A 14621-nucleotide genomic window follows, 5' to 3' on the forward strand; every position below is an offset into this window, starting at 1 on the left:
CGCAAAGGTTACTGCACCGATTGAAATCCATCGCCAATTGACGGAAGTGTACGGTGAGTTGTGTATGGATGTCATAAATGTTCGTAAGTGGTGTAGAGTGTTTGCAGCTGGTCAGTCCGAAATTGACGAACGGAGGAGACAGTGTTGAAGGTTGAGCAAAGCGTGCGTGAAGATCGGCGGATCACACTGGATCATCTCTGGATGTTGGTTCCTGAGGGTTCCCGAAGCACCGCTAACAGAATTTTAACGGAAACATTGAACTACAGGAAGGTGTGCGCAAGATGGGTGCCACGCATGCTGACTGAGGACCACATGTGGCAACGAGTCGATGCTTTCCGCGCATTTCTTCATTGCCTTGCAGCCGAACAGGACAACTTTATGGACTCAATTGTCACGAGTGACGAAACGTGGGCATACCACTTTACACCTGAGACCAAGCAACAATCACGCCAGTGGCGGCATTCTTCTTCGCCAAAGCCGCGGAAGTTCAAGCAAACGGTGTCTGCCGGTAAAGTCATGACAACCGTTTTTTGGGATCGGAAAGGGGTATTGTTGGTCGACTTTATGCCCACTCGGACCACAATTAACGCTGACAGGCACTGTGAGACTTTTAAGAAACTCAAACGGGCAATTAACAACCGGCGTACACATTCTCCATGACAACGCTCGCCCACACATCGCTCGACAAATCGTTGCTCTCTTGCAACAGTTTCGGTGGAACAATCACCCACCCACCCTATAGTGCTCACTTGGCGCCCAGTGACTATCATCTGCCCCCTAGGTTAAAAGAACATTTGGCCGGAAAACGATCCAACTCCGACGACGAGATGAAAGAAGAGATTCATAACTTTCTGAACAGCATGGTGGCGGGGCATACAAAAACCGCCACAGCGTCTACAAAAATGCATCGTTAGAAATGGTGATTATATCGAAAAATAGCTCAATGTTCAAGCTGTAGACTGATGTAAACCACTGTAGAAATAAACAGGTCTATGTACTTATAAAAATTAGGAGACCTTACTTTTGGGATTACTCTCGTATGTGGCACCAGATGTCTACGCCCAGGTGAAGCAATTCCTGCAAAGTAAGAGACGGCTATCTACTGGCACACAGCTGGCTCCCGATGTGTGTTCCAATGGATACGTGACAGACACATTAACTGGACAAGACAGTGTTATTTCACTGTAGCACGATTCTGACTTTGCAACACAGACGGTTATCCTGCTGGAAGATGTCATTATCTGAGGGTGAGACTTCAAGCATGAAGCGATGCTGGTGGTCCGTAATGTTCAAGTATTTCACAGCCATCATGATGCATTTTATTACCATCACAAATCTAGTGGAAGCCCAACTCAATCTACCTCTTAACACAAGGCATCTGTGGTTCAGTGCACGTTTCGTGTCTGAATGTCAGAGTAAGGACCCAACCATCGACCTGTTGTAACAAGAAATGCGATTTATTCGACAGGCCATATGTTTCTATTGGTCCGCGGTGAATACTCTGTGATGCTGTGCCCTCTGCAATCTTAACTGACTATGTCGTTTGGTGAACACAGGAATATGTAGGGGTCATGTGACGTGGAGCTCCATGTTTGACGATGGCCTTTGAACGATGTGCTCCGAAACACTTGTGCCTGCACTAGCACTGTGTCGTCAGAACTACCACAGATCGCTACCTGTCTAGAGTTACACAGGAGGGATCCTCCGACCTCTACGTTTCGTGAAGATACGAAGTCGTCCAAAACCATACAGCCTACTCCTCGTTTCACCATCCTTCGACCACTTTCCATAGGTGCTCACGACAGAAGTAGGCAAACAGGCGACCACCTTCGCCTTCTCAGAGATTCCCGTTTGCAGCCTCAGTGCCACAACAATGGGCCCTTTGTCAAAAAGGCTTGTATCAGTGGATTTGCGCATTTGGGGCCAGAATCATCGCTATAATGGATTCCCTTTCATCTCTGTTCCGCTGAAATTCTTCTCTTACTTCGCCACATGCCCGCTACAGCATCAGGAGGCATTCAACCTAATAGTGGGCTGCGGACATAATGTTTTGAGTCATCAGTGTATGTGCACAATCATCCTGGAAATACACCTACTTACCAGAACAGGGCGTGAGAAATCTCCAATGTAGACGTTAGATTTACGAGTGTCTCAGCTTTTAGGTATGTTCATTGGGAAGTCACCTCACGACAGAGAACTAGCGATTATAATCTGATAAATTACTGATTTACTACTAAGGTCTACAGAGTGATTTACAATTCAAGACGGTAAAAAACAAACTTCACACAGAAAACTGGGACCTTCTGTGGACTGGGTCGGTTCCCCACCCTTAAGAGACCCCAGAGACCATGTTGGCGAAAATGCCTTCGAATTAGACTCGGTCTGGGATGCGATAAGGACTCTTACACTGAGGATTACATTCAAACTAGCACCGTGATGTAGTGGATATGACACTAAACTGTTGCATGAAGGGTCGTATGTTCAAAACTCACCTGGACTGTAGAATTTTAATTTCTATATTCGGTTCGAGTACATTCTACAAGTATCCACAAATGTCATGAATCATTGTACTGGAATGTTCTGTAGCTGTGTATTACTGTTTGTGTTCTGGCTGGAGGCAGTTCGCTCCACGCCCTTTTATGTGCAAGTGCTGAATAAACATTCGTTAAGTGAAGTTAGTGTTCGTCATTAATTTAATTACACCTTCTTCTAAGTGACATTCTGGTGGAGACGTTGGGTATTGGAACTTACGATAGCGCACGTTATCGACGACAGAGGCTCCAATCAGGCCACGACAGAGCCGCCGTTTACGTGGTGAGAAACCTCAGTTCGAGCCATATTCAACACATCGCAGTCTATCGGAGACAGAAGAAGACGAGGACGTTAGGATGACAGCAACTGTGTGCCACCCCATGAGACATCCTTCCGGGTTCTCTGGTGACGATGGCCAAGATCCAAACAAGTGGCAGAGGGTATATGAGCGTATAGCCTAATTTAACAAATGGGATGGCACCGTGTGTTTGGCTAACGTATTTTTCTACTTGGAGGGCACTGCCAAGCAATGGTATGAGAACAACGAGGAGAAGTTCACAAGCTGGGAAGTATTCCGGACGGAACTGCGCAAGTATTTCGGCAAAACAACGACAGAAGTGCAAGGCTGAAGATAAGCAAAAGTTCAGGGCACAGCGTCCAAGAGAAACTACAGCATCCTACCTTGAAGACGTCTTGGAGCAGTGTAAAATAGCGGATGTTAGACTGAAGGAGGAAGATAAGGTTGCACATCTCATGAAGGGTATTGCTGAGGACATGTATCGAGCCCTACTCCTGAAGGAGGTTCCGACAGCTGACGACTTCATAAAATGGTGACAGTATATCGAGACAATGCATCAAGAAGAATTACACGCAAGAAGTTTGAACGGCTTCCAAACGTCGAATCGATGTCTGTGATGGAGGAAGGAACTGATTTCACAAGTTTTCTTCGTCAGATAGTGAGAGAGGAAATTCAGGAGGCACTTTGATTGCATGGAGAGCAAAAAACCCAGACGCTTCAAGATGTAAGGGAGGAAGTGGAACGGACATTGAACCCTATCTCTCGTCCTTCATTTCCCTTTGAAACGGTGAAAAAGTCGAGACCCAGGCGGAGTCACATTCCTACAATATAACATGAGCAACCTGTCTGGGCTAAGTTAGTGGCATTCACTGGAAGGTTATTACTAGCACCATAGAAAACTTCATGCAAGACAGGGGCGCCGAGGTTTGTCATCTGCTTCTGTACACAGCATCACTGTTACAGAAATGAGTACCTACTACAGCACCATTACTAGGTCACTCCCTAACAGAGAAGCAGAGAAATGTGGTAAGAAGACCCAGTATTGTGTGGACGCTGCTCAAAGCTTCGGTGTTGCTATGATGTCATGATGGTGTTGTGGGTGAACACAGAGCATATGAGCGTATGTGCTTACAGCACCTTGCCATCTAGATATCTGCTGTATGTAACCTGACTCTTTGGAGCTTGATGTAAAATTCCCCCTGTACCGATCAGGGTTAACAAAATAATTTAATTACGAAAACTGATGGGATACAGTAAGAAAATAGAAACAAATAATGCAACAGGCAAAGTTGTAAGACTATCCTGCACAGTGGTAGGCGCACTGAGGCTGGATGTATGATATTTTGAATACATTGAAAAGTACATCGTGATCATAAGTAGAAAGTGCTATCACCAACTCACGGCTGCCCACATTTGTTGGCTTCCCATGAGATGTTTGTTGATGCTGGGGCTGGCAGAAGCAACTCTGCTGACAGATGCAGATGCAGAGTTTCACTTGCCTGCTCAAAGGTGTGCACCTGGCTGATGAATGTGCACTGTGAGACATGGAACTGAGTGAAGGGAGGAAGTCTGAATTTGCGACATGTCACCATTTACATCAGGGCATGACAAGTTGTAGATACATTGCTGCTCTCATTGTCTCATATTGCGGCATACTGTGATGCTCCTGGTGCTAGTGAGGAGCTACATACTCTTTATTTTCGACTTCTCGTTATCCAGCTTAATACCAGTCAGAAGTATCTCATCAGTAGCAACTGTGACGCCAAACTACTAGATGCAACTTTTCGTCGAGAGGGTTGTGATGAGCTATACATCAGGCACAAAAAAATCCCGAGCACTCGCCTGCTCGAGTACAATCTGCAGAGGTTACTGTGTGTTTCCCTGCTGGGTAGCACACCTGTGTACTCACAACAAGAACGTCTCCTGCTGAGAACACAGTAAACATATCTTTTTTTCTCAGAACAGGCATAATGCCAAAACCTACATACACATATGGTTTAAATGAACTAGCGACTGCAAGTATTGATGAATTGCTTAGAGATCAAAGCAGTTCTTGAAGTTATAAAATATTTGGCTCTTCCAAAGATTTTGTTAGCTTATTTATCTCGTAACAAACATTTCAGTTCACAGATCTGTTGTACCAGTCACGAAAAGGCAACAAAAGGTTTGAGAGCTATCACCAGATGAATTTTGTAGTCTTCACTGAAGGTATATTTCCCAGCACAAACGCATCTACTTAATTCAATGGTAAACATTGTAGGCTTACAAAATCACACACGCACACACACACACACACACACACACACACACACACACACACACAGAAAACACACACACACACACACACACACACACACACACACACACACACAGAAAACACACACACACACACACACACACACACACACAGAAAACACACACACACACACACACACACACACACACACAGAAAACACACACACACACACACACACACACACACACACACAGAAAACACACACACAAACACACAGAAAACACACAAAACACACAAAACACACACAGAAAACACACACACAACACACACAGAAAACGCACACACAACACACACACACACACAACACACAAAACACAACACAACACAAAATACAACACAACACAAAATACAACACACCACACAACACACACACACACACAACACCTAGCGCTGTAAAACACAGATTAGCATCTTGCTCTTATGCTTGTGCTTACCTGATTTTTATCGGTGGCTGCCCGAGTAGCCGACACACTTCGACCACATCCTTGGGCTGGTTGTGCACAGCATCGGCCCAACCCTGAGTGGCCAGCACCTGGAAGTTGGCCTTTATGAAGGCGACGGCGGCTTTCGTGAGGCTGGGGCATGTGTGCCTGACAGCGAGCACTGCTGTGGCCGCCGCTGACTCTACAGTCAGCAGAGAAGCCAGCTGCTGCTCACACTCTGTCTTCAATCCCGACAAATCGTATTTGTCTGCTGCTGCCAGAACTTGGGGAGTCATGCTGGACGGATGTGGAGTCCTCAGTGTGTGGCAGTAGGCCAGTAGCTCTCTTAGCACCGGACCCTCCACGTCTGTTATGGTGACCTCATTGCTGCTGGACTCCAGCGTGTCGTGGCTGAACATTGCGCTGAATACGGGGCTCCTCGCTGCCAGGACGGCCCTGCGCGCCATCAGCCGCGTCTCTCCTGCCACGAGAGTCACCATGGGGCCCTCCCCAGCGTCCAGTAAGGCGTCTAGGTCGACAGCTGCAGTTTCCTCAACCTTGGTAACGGCTTCCATTGCGGGTGATTCTGGAACACAGCGTTACTGATCAGCCCTTTGATCTCACACAGCGCTCTCAGTAATTATATGACGCACAGAGACACCTGTGTGAAGCAACAGTTCGTAATATTTCTACTTTACATGTAAATTACGACACCCCGATATTCTTGCTGTATCAGACAGACGCCATAAGTGAATAACTGCAGTTCTTAGGTAACACAGTACCAATATTTCCTTAACAGTTTGAACACTTCTTTTGCCCAAAATGTATCCCATTTCTTTAGTTTCTATCTACATTTCAGTCTCTATCGAACACTGAATCTTCCAAAATGGTGTACTGGCACAATACCGATAAGTGTAATATATTGATTATTCCTAGCTACTGAGGTGTTATCTTGAAGCTGTGAGAATAGAGGACAGGCACTCCAAGGCGCGAAAGCAGAGACGATGCTGAGGGCAGAGAAACTAGGAGAGATATTATTACATGAAGTAGACCGTAAGGGAAGTGCGTTGCGAAAATGCAGACGCTCCCAGAAGCAGTCCCAGGGCGCTAGTTACTCTTCAAGGAATTAACATGTAACTTCATATGTCGTCTACATACTGTGGTAGGTTGCCACCGTAGCACTTACTAGCGGTAAAGAGAGCTTGATACCAACCCTGAGAACAGCAGCGTCAATAGGCTCACAACGGTTAGAAAGACAGCGAAAACGCCAAAAAACTGTTGGCCTAACAGTCTCTGCTCCGGGGAAACCGAGGGGCGGGGCTAAATGACGTATAACAACAATGTTGCAAGCCTCATTTTGCAGAGAAATTACGTTTAGCTTTCAGCTGAACAGTTTTGATACCAAATACAGACTTAGGTGGTGCAACTGCATTAACATCCCCGCCTTAGGAGCAGTAGAGGGGACCTAACTAAACCGTGATTGGAAGACGCTTGCAAGAGACTTGTGGGATTAGCTGGTTGGCTTTAAGTGCAAAAAACAGTGCCCCCACGCGTTCGGTCTTGCTCCGGGTAAGTCTGCTCTCTCACTTGGAGTGCCTCAGTGAACAGTGTCACATTCAGTATGCTTTGTTTTGCAGCTAAGTTGTTGCCTTAAGATGCTGCTTGAGTTTGCTACTGTGGTTAGCATCTATCCTAGGACTTCTGCACTGGCTTCTGTTGTAAATTGTTATTCATGCTTTTTCTAACCCTAGAACTAGCCTCCAGTGTGTTAGTCCTGTCTGGAATAAACAACTGTTTCAAAACCCTTTGTCCAAGAGTTTCCACAACGAGTTCCCTATCATGTCTAACAACCTGCATTTCCAGTAAATGCCTGCACCAGTATTGGCTCAGATAGAAGAAAACAATCAAATGCCTTCACTGTGAATTGTCCTCTTGCCTTCTGCTCTGTACCGCTCGGGAGCGCAGACTGACAACCCCTTTTCTCCCGCTCCCATCTATGTCAGGACACGACATAAGGTCAGAAGTTACCACACAGTCCACTCAAATTAACGTGATCACAGTCTATGTTGACATCAATGTGCAATGTGCAACATCCATTCACAGGATGCACAGGGTACCACTATCACAGATTGTCAGGGGACACAGAAGACATTGCAGACTTTGTCGTAATGTGGAAAGAGAGCAATTTATCTGAATATCAAACGCGCATTATAATTGGCTTTCAGGGCAATTGAGGAAGGATTTCAGGACAGCTATGTTCGTCAACTATTTGTGGGCCGCTGTATTCAGAGTGTACCATGCATGACAAAAAATGGCTCTGAGCACTATGGGACTTAACACCTGAGGTCATCAGTCCCCTAGAACTTAGAACTACCTAAACCTAACTAACCTAAAGACATCCACACATCCATGCGCCTAGAACCGCTCGGCCACAGCGGCCGGCACCATGAATTACAAAACGGCACTATCCAAAAGTGGCGCCAATGCTACTGCGGTGCACCATATATGACAGGGATTAACGACGGCTGCAGAATTGTGTCCGGGGCAATAAACGTGTAACAGCTGAGCAACTGACTACCCAGTAACTCCTCGCCAACCGTTTAGTGAACGTTGCTGCGTATGGGCCAGAGCATCAGGTACCTGGCCCATGTAACCAAGCTGACTACCGTTCAGGGGAGACGAAGGCTGCAATTTGCACGCTAATAGCACAAGTGCAAGTCCGTAGAGTGGCGACAGGTGAACTTTTCAGATTAATTACATTTTACGCCCCATCAGACTGAAGCAAACGTCCTGCAAGCATGGTCTGAACAGTCCAGACTGGACGACGGAGGGTTATGATTTGGCGAATGTTTTCGTGTCATTTTCAGGATGGTACTCTCATTCTGGAAGGCACACTGGATAAATGGAAGTATGCCTCTCTCCCTTGGAATCATGTCTTCACTTACATGCAGTTTCTTTTCCTTGGCATGCTACACTATGTGTCCGGACACGCCCAAATACATACTTTTTCCTATTAGGTCCACTATGCTGCCACCTACTGCCAGTTACTCCATATCAGCGACCTCAGTATCCATTAGACATTGTGAGAGCAGAATGGGGCGCTCCGCGGAACTCATATACATCGAACATGGTCAAGTGATAGGGTGTCACTTGTGTCATACATCCGTACTGGAGATTTCCACACTCCTGAACATCCCTAGGCCCACTGTTTCCGAAGTGATAGTGAAGTCGAAACGTGAAAGCAAACGTACAGCACAAAAGCATACAAGCCCACCTCGTCTGCTGAATGACAGAGACCGCCGACAATTGAAGAGGGTCGTAATTTGTAATCGGCTGACATCTATCCAGACTATCACACAGGAATTCCAAACTGCATTAGGACCCATTGCAAGTACTATGACAGTTAGGCGGGAGGTGAGTAAACTTGGATCTCATGGTCGAGCAGCTGCTCATAAGCCACACATGCTGGTAAATAGCAGACGACGCCTCGCTTGGTGTACGGAGCGTGAGCATTGGACGATTGAACAGTGGAGAAACGTTGTGTGGATTGACGAATCACGGTACACAATGTGGCGATCCGATGGCGGGGAGTCGGTGTGGCGAATGCCAGCTGAACGTCATCTGCCAGTGTGTGTAGTGCCAACAGTAGAATTCGAAGTCGGTGGTCTTACGGTGGGGTCGTGTTTTTCATGAGGGGGCTTGCACCCCTTGTTATTTAGCGTGGCACTATCACAACACAGGTCTGCATTGATATTTTAAGCAAATTATTGCTTCCCACTGTCGAAGAGCTATTCGGGGATGGTGATTGCATCTTTCAACAGGACCAATCACCTGTTCTTAATGCTCAGCCTGCGGCGGAGTGGCTACACGACAATAACATCTCTGTAATGGACTGGCCTGCACAGAGTCATGACTTGAATCCTATAGAACACCTCTGGGGTGTTTTGGGAAGCCGACTTCGTACCGCCTCACCGACCAACATCGATATCTCTCCTCAGCGCAGCACTCCGTGAAGAATTGGCTGCCATGCCCCAAGAAACCTTTCAGCACCTAATTGAACGTATGCCTGCGAGTGTGGAAGCTGTCATCAAGAATAAGGGTGGGCCAACACCATATTGAATTCCAGCATTACCGATGGAGGGCGCCACGAACTTATAAGTCAGCTCACGATAGCTGAATGTTCCATAGGCCACCGTTCGAAAGGTATGGCGAAATTCCTTGAAACGTTACCTCTAACACGGTTAGAGGCTGCAGTGAATGCAGATAGTTGTCACGGTGAGCAACGTTTGTTGTCTTAAACGTAAACATGGAATGCAATTAAAAAATGTTACCCTCTCACGTGGAAATTCAAATGTGTTTCTTTCAATGGTTCATTATTCTTTTCCGCATGTGCTTACACACGTTTTTACAAACTTTCATTGCACTACGATAACTCTTCTGATTGTGGGGTGGGGGAGTACTTCTCAAATTGCAAAAGTTTGACTATAACCATCCTGTTTTTTCTCAAGTTTGGTTACAAATGCGCAAAAACTTAAATTCCGGAAAAATTAATTTTCATGTTCACAAAAAAACTTCATTATCGCAGAAGATGAATTTTCAGTATCGCTAAATGAAATTACTAATTACCTACCACATAAGCTATGCAACTCCACGTTTATTCTACCCCACTCCGTACGACGGTAGAAGGACACAGGCGGAATTTACTGTACACGGGGCTAAGCAAGGTTGAAGTTATGTGTTGTGTTGTGTTGTGTTCAGTGGTGTGCTGGGTACGTCCATATACTTAGTCGGAAGTTATTGCTTTACTTAGCTAGCGGGATGAATGTCTCGACGCTCGTATCTAAGAATATTTATCTTTCTCTTGTCACTTTAAACGTTTAAGGATGTACTTCATAAACGAATCGTGGAGTGGATTTTATTATTAACGACAATTTTAAAAACAAAGCCGCGTAAAATGACGCGTGTAGGTGGCACGGAGGAGAATTATATCTCAAATTTACGGACTAGTTCGGAAATGTGTGAAATAGTGTATTTAAGGGACACCCATGATCATGAAGACAAAATCGGTAGGGTTATTTAATCGCGGAATAATTACAAAAGCAGAGCGTGCGAAGGACTAATTTCACAAGGTAGTAAAATAATACCAGCAGATTATCTGTGTCAGCTAGCTATGAAATACAGAAGAGACGGTTTGCATTTATCATTCTACAGAGCGCGAAGGAAACATATGCCCACTCATCCTGGCACTCCAGGCCTTATGGCACTTAAATCAGGTATTTTATCAAACCGATACGAAAGATTCTGCTTTGTACAGCCGGAAAATAATGTATTTTCATGGGTGAACAAAATCTGCAATTTATGAATTGTAAGTTGCATACTGTATTGGCGGATGGAGATTTTACGTATGACCAAAAGACTTCATCAGCTTCATACGTTGCATTTATGCACTACCTTTGAGTATGTGTATGTTGCGTTTTGTTTAATGTTATCAACAACTGTATGTGGAACGGTACTCAGTCTGTGGACTGAAAATTTTAACCCTAAAACACTAATTGTAGATTTTGAAGTTGCAGTTCATGTGGCGGCACAGAAAGTTAACAGGCGTTAATACTGAAGACTGATTATGTCAGGTACAGTGGAACATGGGCTTCGTTCTGAGTACTCCAATCCTCAGTCAGAATCCCGAGACTTTCTGAAACATTTGTTTGTTTTAAGATTCTTATCTCCAAAGCACACTCTTGGGGTGCATTTGTAGAGTTGCTTAATATTACTCGCAGTCTTAATCAGTTAACTTTTTTATACACTACGTACTTGAAACAATGGAAGTGAAGATCATACATTTAGCAGAATATCAACAGATGACAACAATTCAACAAACTCCATCCTTCTATCCACGAGTTTACGGAAGTTTTGTAGCAACTGCAAAGTGTTATCTGTGCCTTTCCACAGTGCACTAGAAAAGAGAAATAAACATTTCTGGGAAAATCGTCATGTTGCTACTTAACTATCAAACAAATACCAACGTTGTGAAATGTCGTTACTGGAGTATGTAATAAGAATTGCACCTCGGTTATAGCGTATCGCACGGCAGGAAAAGTGTTTCACTGGGGTAAGCACTGTGCTGCGGTACCACTTTTAAAGGTAAGCTTTTGTACACATTATCAGATAGATTATATAATGGTAAGACAGAGATTTAGGAATCAGGTTTTAAATTGTAAGACATTTCCAGGGGCAGATGTGGACTCTGACCACAATCTATTGGTTATGAACTGTAGATTGAAACTGAAGAAACCGCAAAAAGGTGGGAATTTAAGGAGATGGGACCTGGATAAACTGAAAGAACCAGAGGTTGTACAGAGTTTCAGGGAGAGCGCAAGGGAACAATTGACAGGGATGGGGGAAATAAATACAGTAGAAGAAGAATGGGTAGCTTTGAGGGATGAAGTAGTGAAGGCAGCAGAGGATCAAGTAGGTAAAAAGACGAGGGCTAGTAGAAATCCTTGGGTAACAGAAGAAATATTGAATTAAATTGGTGAAAGGAGAAAATATAAAAATGCAGTAAATGAAGCAGGCAAAAAGGAATACAAACGTCTCAAAAATAAGATCGACATGCAGTGCAAAATGGCTGAGCAGGGATGGCTAGAGGATAGATGTAAGGATGTAGAGGCTTATCTCACTAGGGGTAAGATAGATACTGCCTACAGGAAAATTAAAGAGACCTTTGGAGAAAAGAGAACCACTTGTATGAATATTAAGAGGTCAAATGGAAATCCAGTTTTAAGCAAAGAAGGGAAAGAAGAAAGGTGGAAGGAGTATATAGAGGGTCAATACAAGGGCGATGTACTTGAGGAGAATATTACGGAAATGGAAGAGGATGTAGATCAAGATGAAATGGGAGATACGATACTGCGTGAAGAGTTTGACAGAGCACTGAAAGACCTGAGTCGAAACAAGGCCCCGGGAGTAGACTACAATCCATTATAACTACTGACGGCCTTGGGAGAGCCACTCCTGACAAAACTCTACCATCTGGTGAGCAAGATGTATGAGACAGGCGAGATACCCTCAGACTTCAAGAAGAACATAATAATTCCAATCCCAAAGAAAGCAGGTGTTGACAGATGTGAAAATTACTGAACTATCAGTTCAATAAGTCACGGCTGCAAAATACTAACGCGAATTCTTTACAGACGAATGGAAAAACTAGTAGAGGCCGACCTAGGGGAAGATCAGTTTGGATTCCGTAGAAATATTGGAACACGTGAGGCAATACTGACCCTACGACTTATCTTAGAAGCTAGATTAAGGAAAGGCAAATTTACGTTTCTAGCATTTGTAGACTTAGAGAAAGCTTTTGACAATGTTGACTGGAATACTCTCTTTCAAATTCTGAAGGTGGCAGGGGTAAAATATATTGAGCGAAAGGCTATTTGCAATTTGTATAGAAACCAAATGGCAGTTACAAGAGTTGAGGGGCATGAAAGGGAAGCAGTGGTTGGGAAGGGAGTGAGACAGGGTTGTAGCCTCTCCCTGATGTTATTCAACCTGTATATTGAGCAAGCAGTGAAGGAAACAAAAGAGAAATTCGGAGTAGGTATTAAAATCCATGGAGAAGAAATAAAAACTTTGAGGTTCGCCGATGACATTGTAATTCTGTCAGAGACAGCAAAGGACTAGGAAGAGCAGCTGAATGGAATGGATAGTGTCTTGAAAGGAGGATATAAGATGAACATCAACAAAAGCAAAACGAGGATAATGGAATGTAGTCGAATTAAGTCGGGTGATGCTGAGGGTATTAGATTAGGAAATGAGACACTTAAAGTAGTAAAGGAGTTTTGCAATTTGGGGAGCAAAATAACTGATGATGGTCGAAGTAGAGAGGATATAAAATGTAGACTGGCAATGGGAAGGAAAGCGTTTCTGAAGAAGAGAAATTTGTTCACATCGAGTATACATTTAAGTGTCAGGAAGTTGTTTCTGAAAGTATTTGGAGAGTAGCCATGTATGGAAGTGAAACATGGACGGTAAATAGTTTAGACAAGAAGAGAAGAGAAGCTTTCGAAATGTGTTGCTACAGAAGAACGCTGAAGATTAGATTGGTAGATCACATAACTAATGAGGAGGTGTTGCAGAGGATTGGGGAGAAGAGAAGTTGGTGGCACAACTTGAGTAGAAGAAGGGATCGGTTGGTAGGACATATTCTGAGGCATCAAGGGATCACCAATTCAGTATTGGAGGGCAGCGTGGAGGGTAAAAATCGTAGAGGGAGACCAAGAGATGAATACACCAAGCAGATTCAGAAGGATGTAGGTTGCAGTAGGTACTGGGAGATGAAGCTTGCACAGGATAGAGTAGCATGGAGAGCTGCATCAAACCAGTCTTAGGACTGAAGACCACAACAACAACATATTAGCGGTAGGGCTTTCTAATATTTCGCAGCAAAGGTATGTGCAGCCTTGTGGTAATGAAAATATGTTTTGTGGGGAAAGTAAGCTGCTTTGCGGAAATACAATCTGCGTTCCCTCCCAGCATTCAGGCTTTCTGTGAGAGAATTTACTGCACGGTGTATCACAAGACTAACCGCACCTGAACTCTCTGGCAGATAACATGTTTGTATCCTGAACGAGGCTTCAACCTGAGTTATTCGCCCGCACCTTACGAAGCAGTTTGAAACATATCTAGACCAAGCCCGGCCAAACGGCGTTCTGCTAACGCGAGCGCTTCGGCTGCGCTTCTGGCTAGAGCTCTGAGCGCTGCCACGAGTGGGGCTGAGGTGTGAGGAGGAACAGGGAAGTGGAGGCTGCAGCCGGACGCCAAACATTCGCCTTGTCAGATGCCAAGCAGTTTGCCGACAACACTACTCGCGTTACATTAGATTCACGTTCTACACTGTAATTACTATTGGAGTTAAAAAATAAAAAGTGGCGAAGGAACACTTCATCGCCGAATGGAATACTTTCTGTGGTGTCACCGCCAGACACCACACTTGCTAGGTGGTAGCTTAAATCGGCCGCGGTCCATTTAGTACATGTCGGACCCGCGTGTCGCCACTGTGTGATCGCAGACCGAGCGC

At 44.8% G+C, this 14621-nt stretch overlaps 1 protein-coding gene across 1 annotated transcript in view; it reads right to left on the minus strand.

The window, feature by feature from the left end:
* The window catches only part of LOC124788995 (speckle-type POZ protein-like), a 67587-nt gene that overhangs the window by 46607 nt on the left and 6359 nt on the right, over positions 1 to 14621 (minus strand). Inside the window, exon 2 of the mRNA XM_047256317.1 lies at positions 5561 to 6134. Within this exon, the coding sequence (XP_047112273.1) occupies positions 5561 to 6123 (563 nt within the window). The 5' untranslated portion in view covers positions 6124 to 6134. The remainder of the gene's footprint in view (positions 1 to 5560; positions 6135 to 14621) is intronic.

The sequence above is a fragment of the Schistocerca piceifrons genome, chromosome 1, assembly GCF_021461385.2.
Source record: "Schistocerca piceifrons isolate TAMUIC-IGC-003096 chromosome 1, iqSchPice1.1, whole genome shotgun sequence".
Taxonomy (NCBI): domain Eukaryota; kingdom Metazoa; phylum Arthropoda; class Insecta; order Orthoptera; family Acrididae; genus Schistocerca; species Schistocerca piceifrons.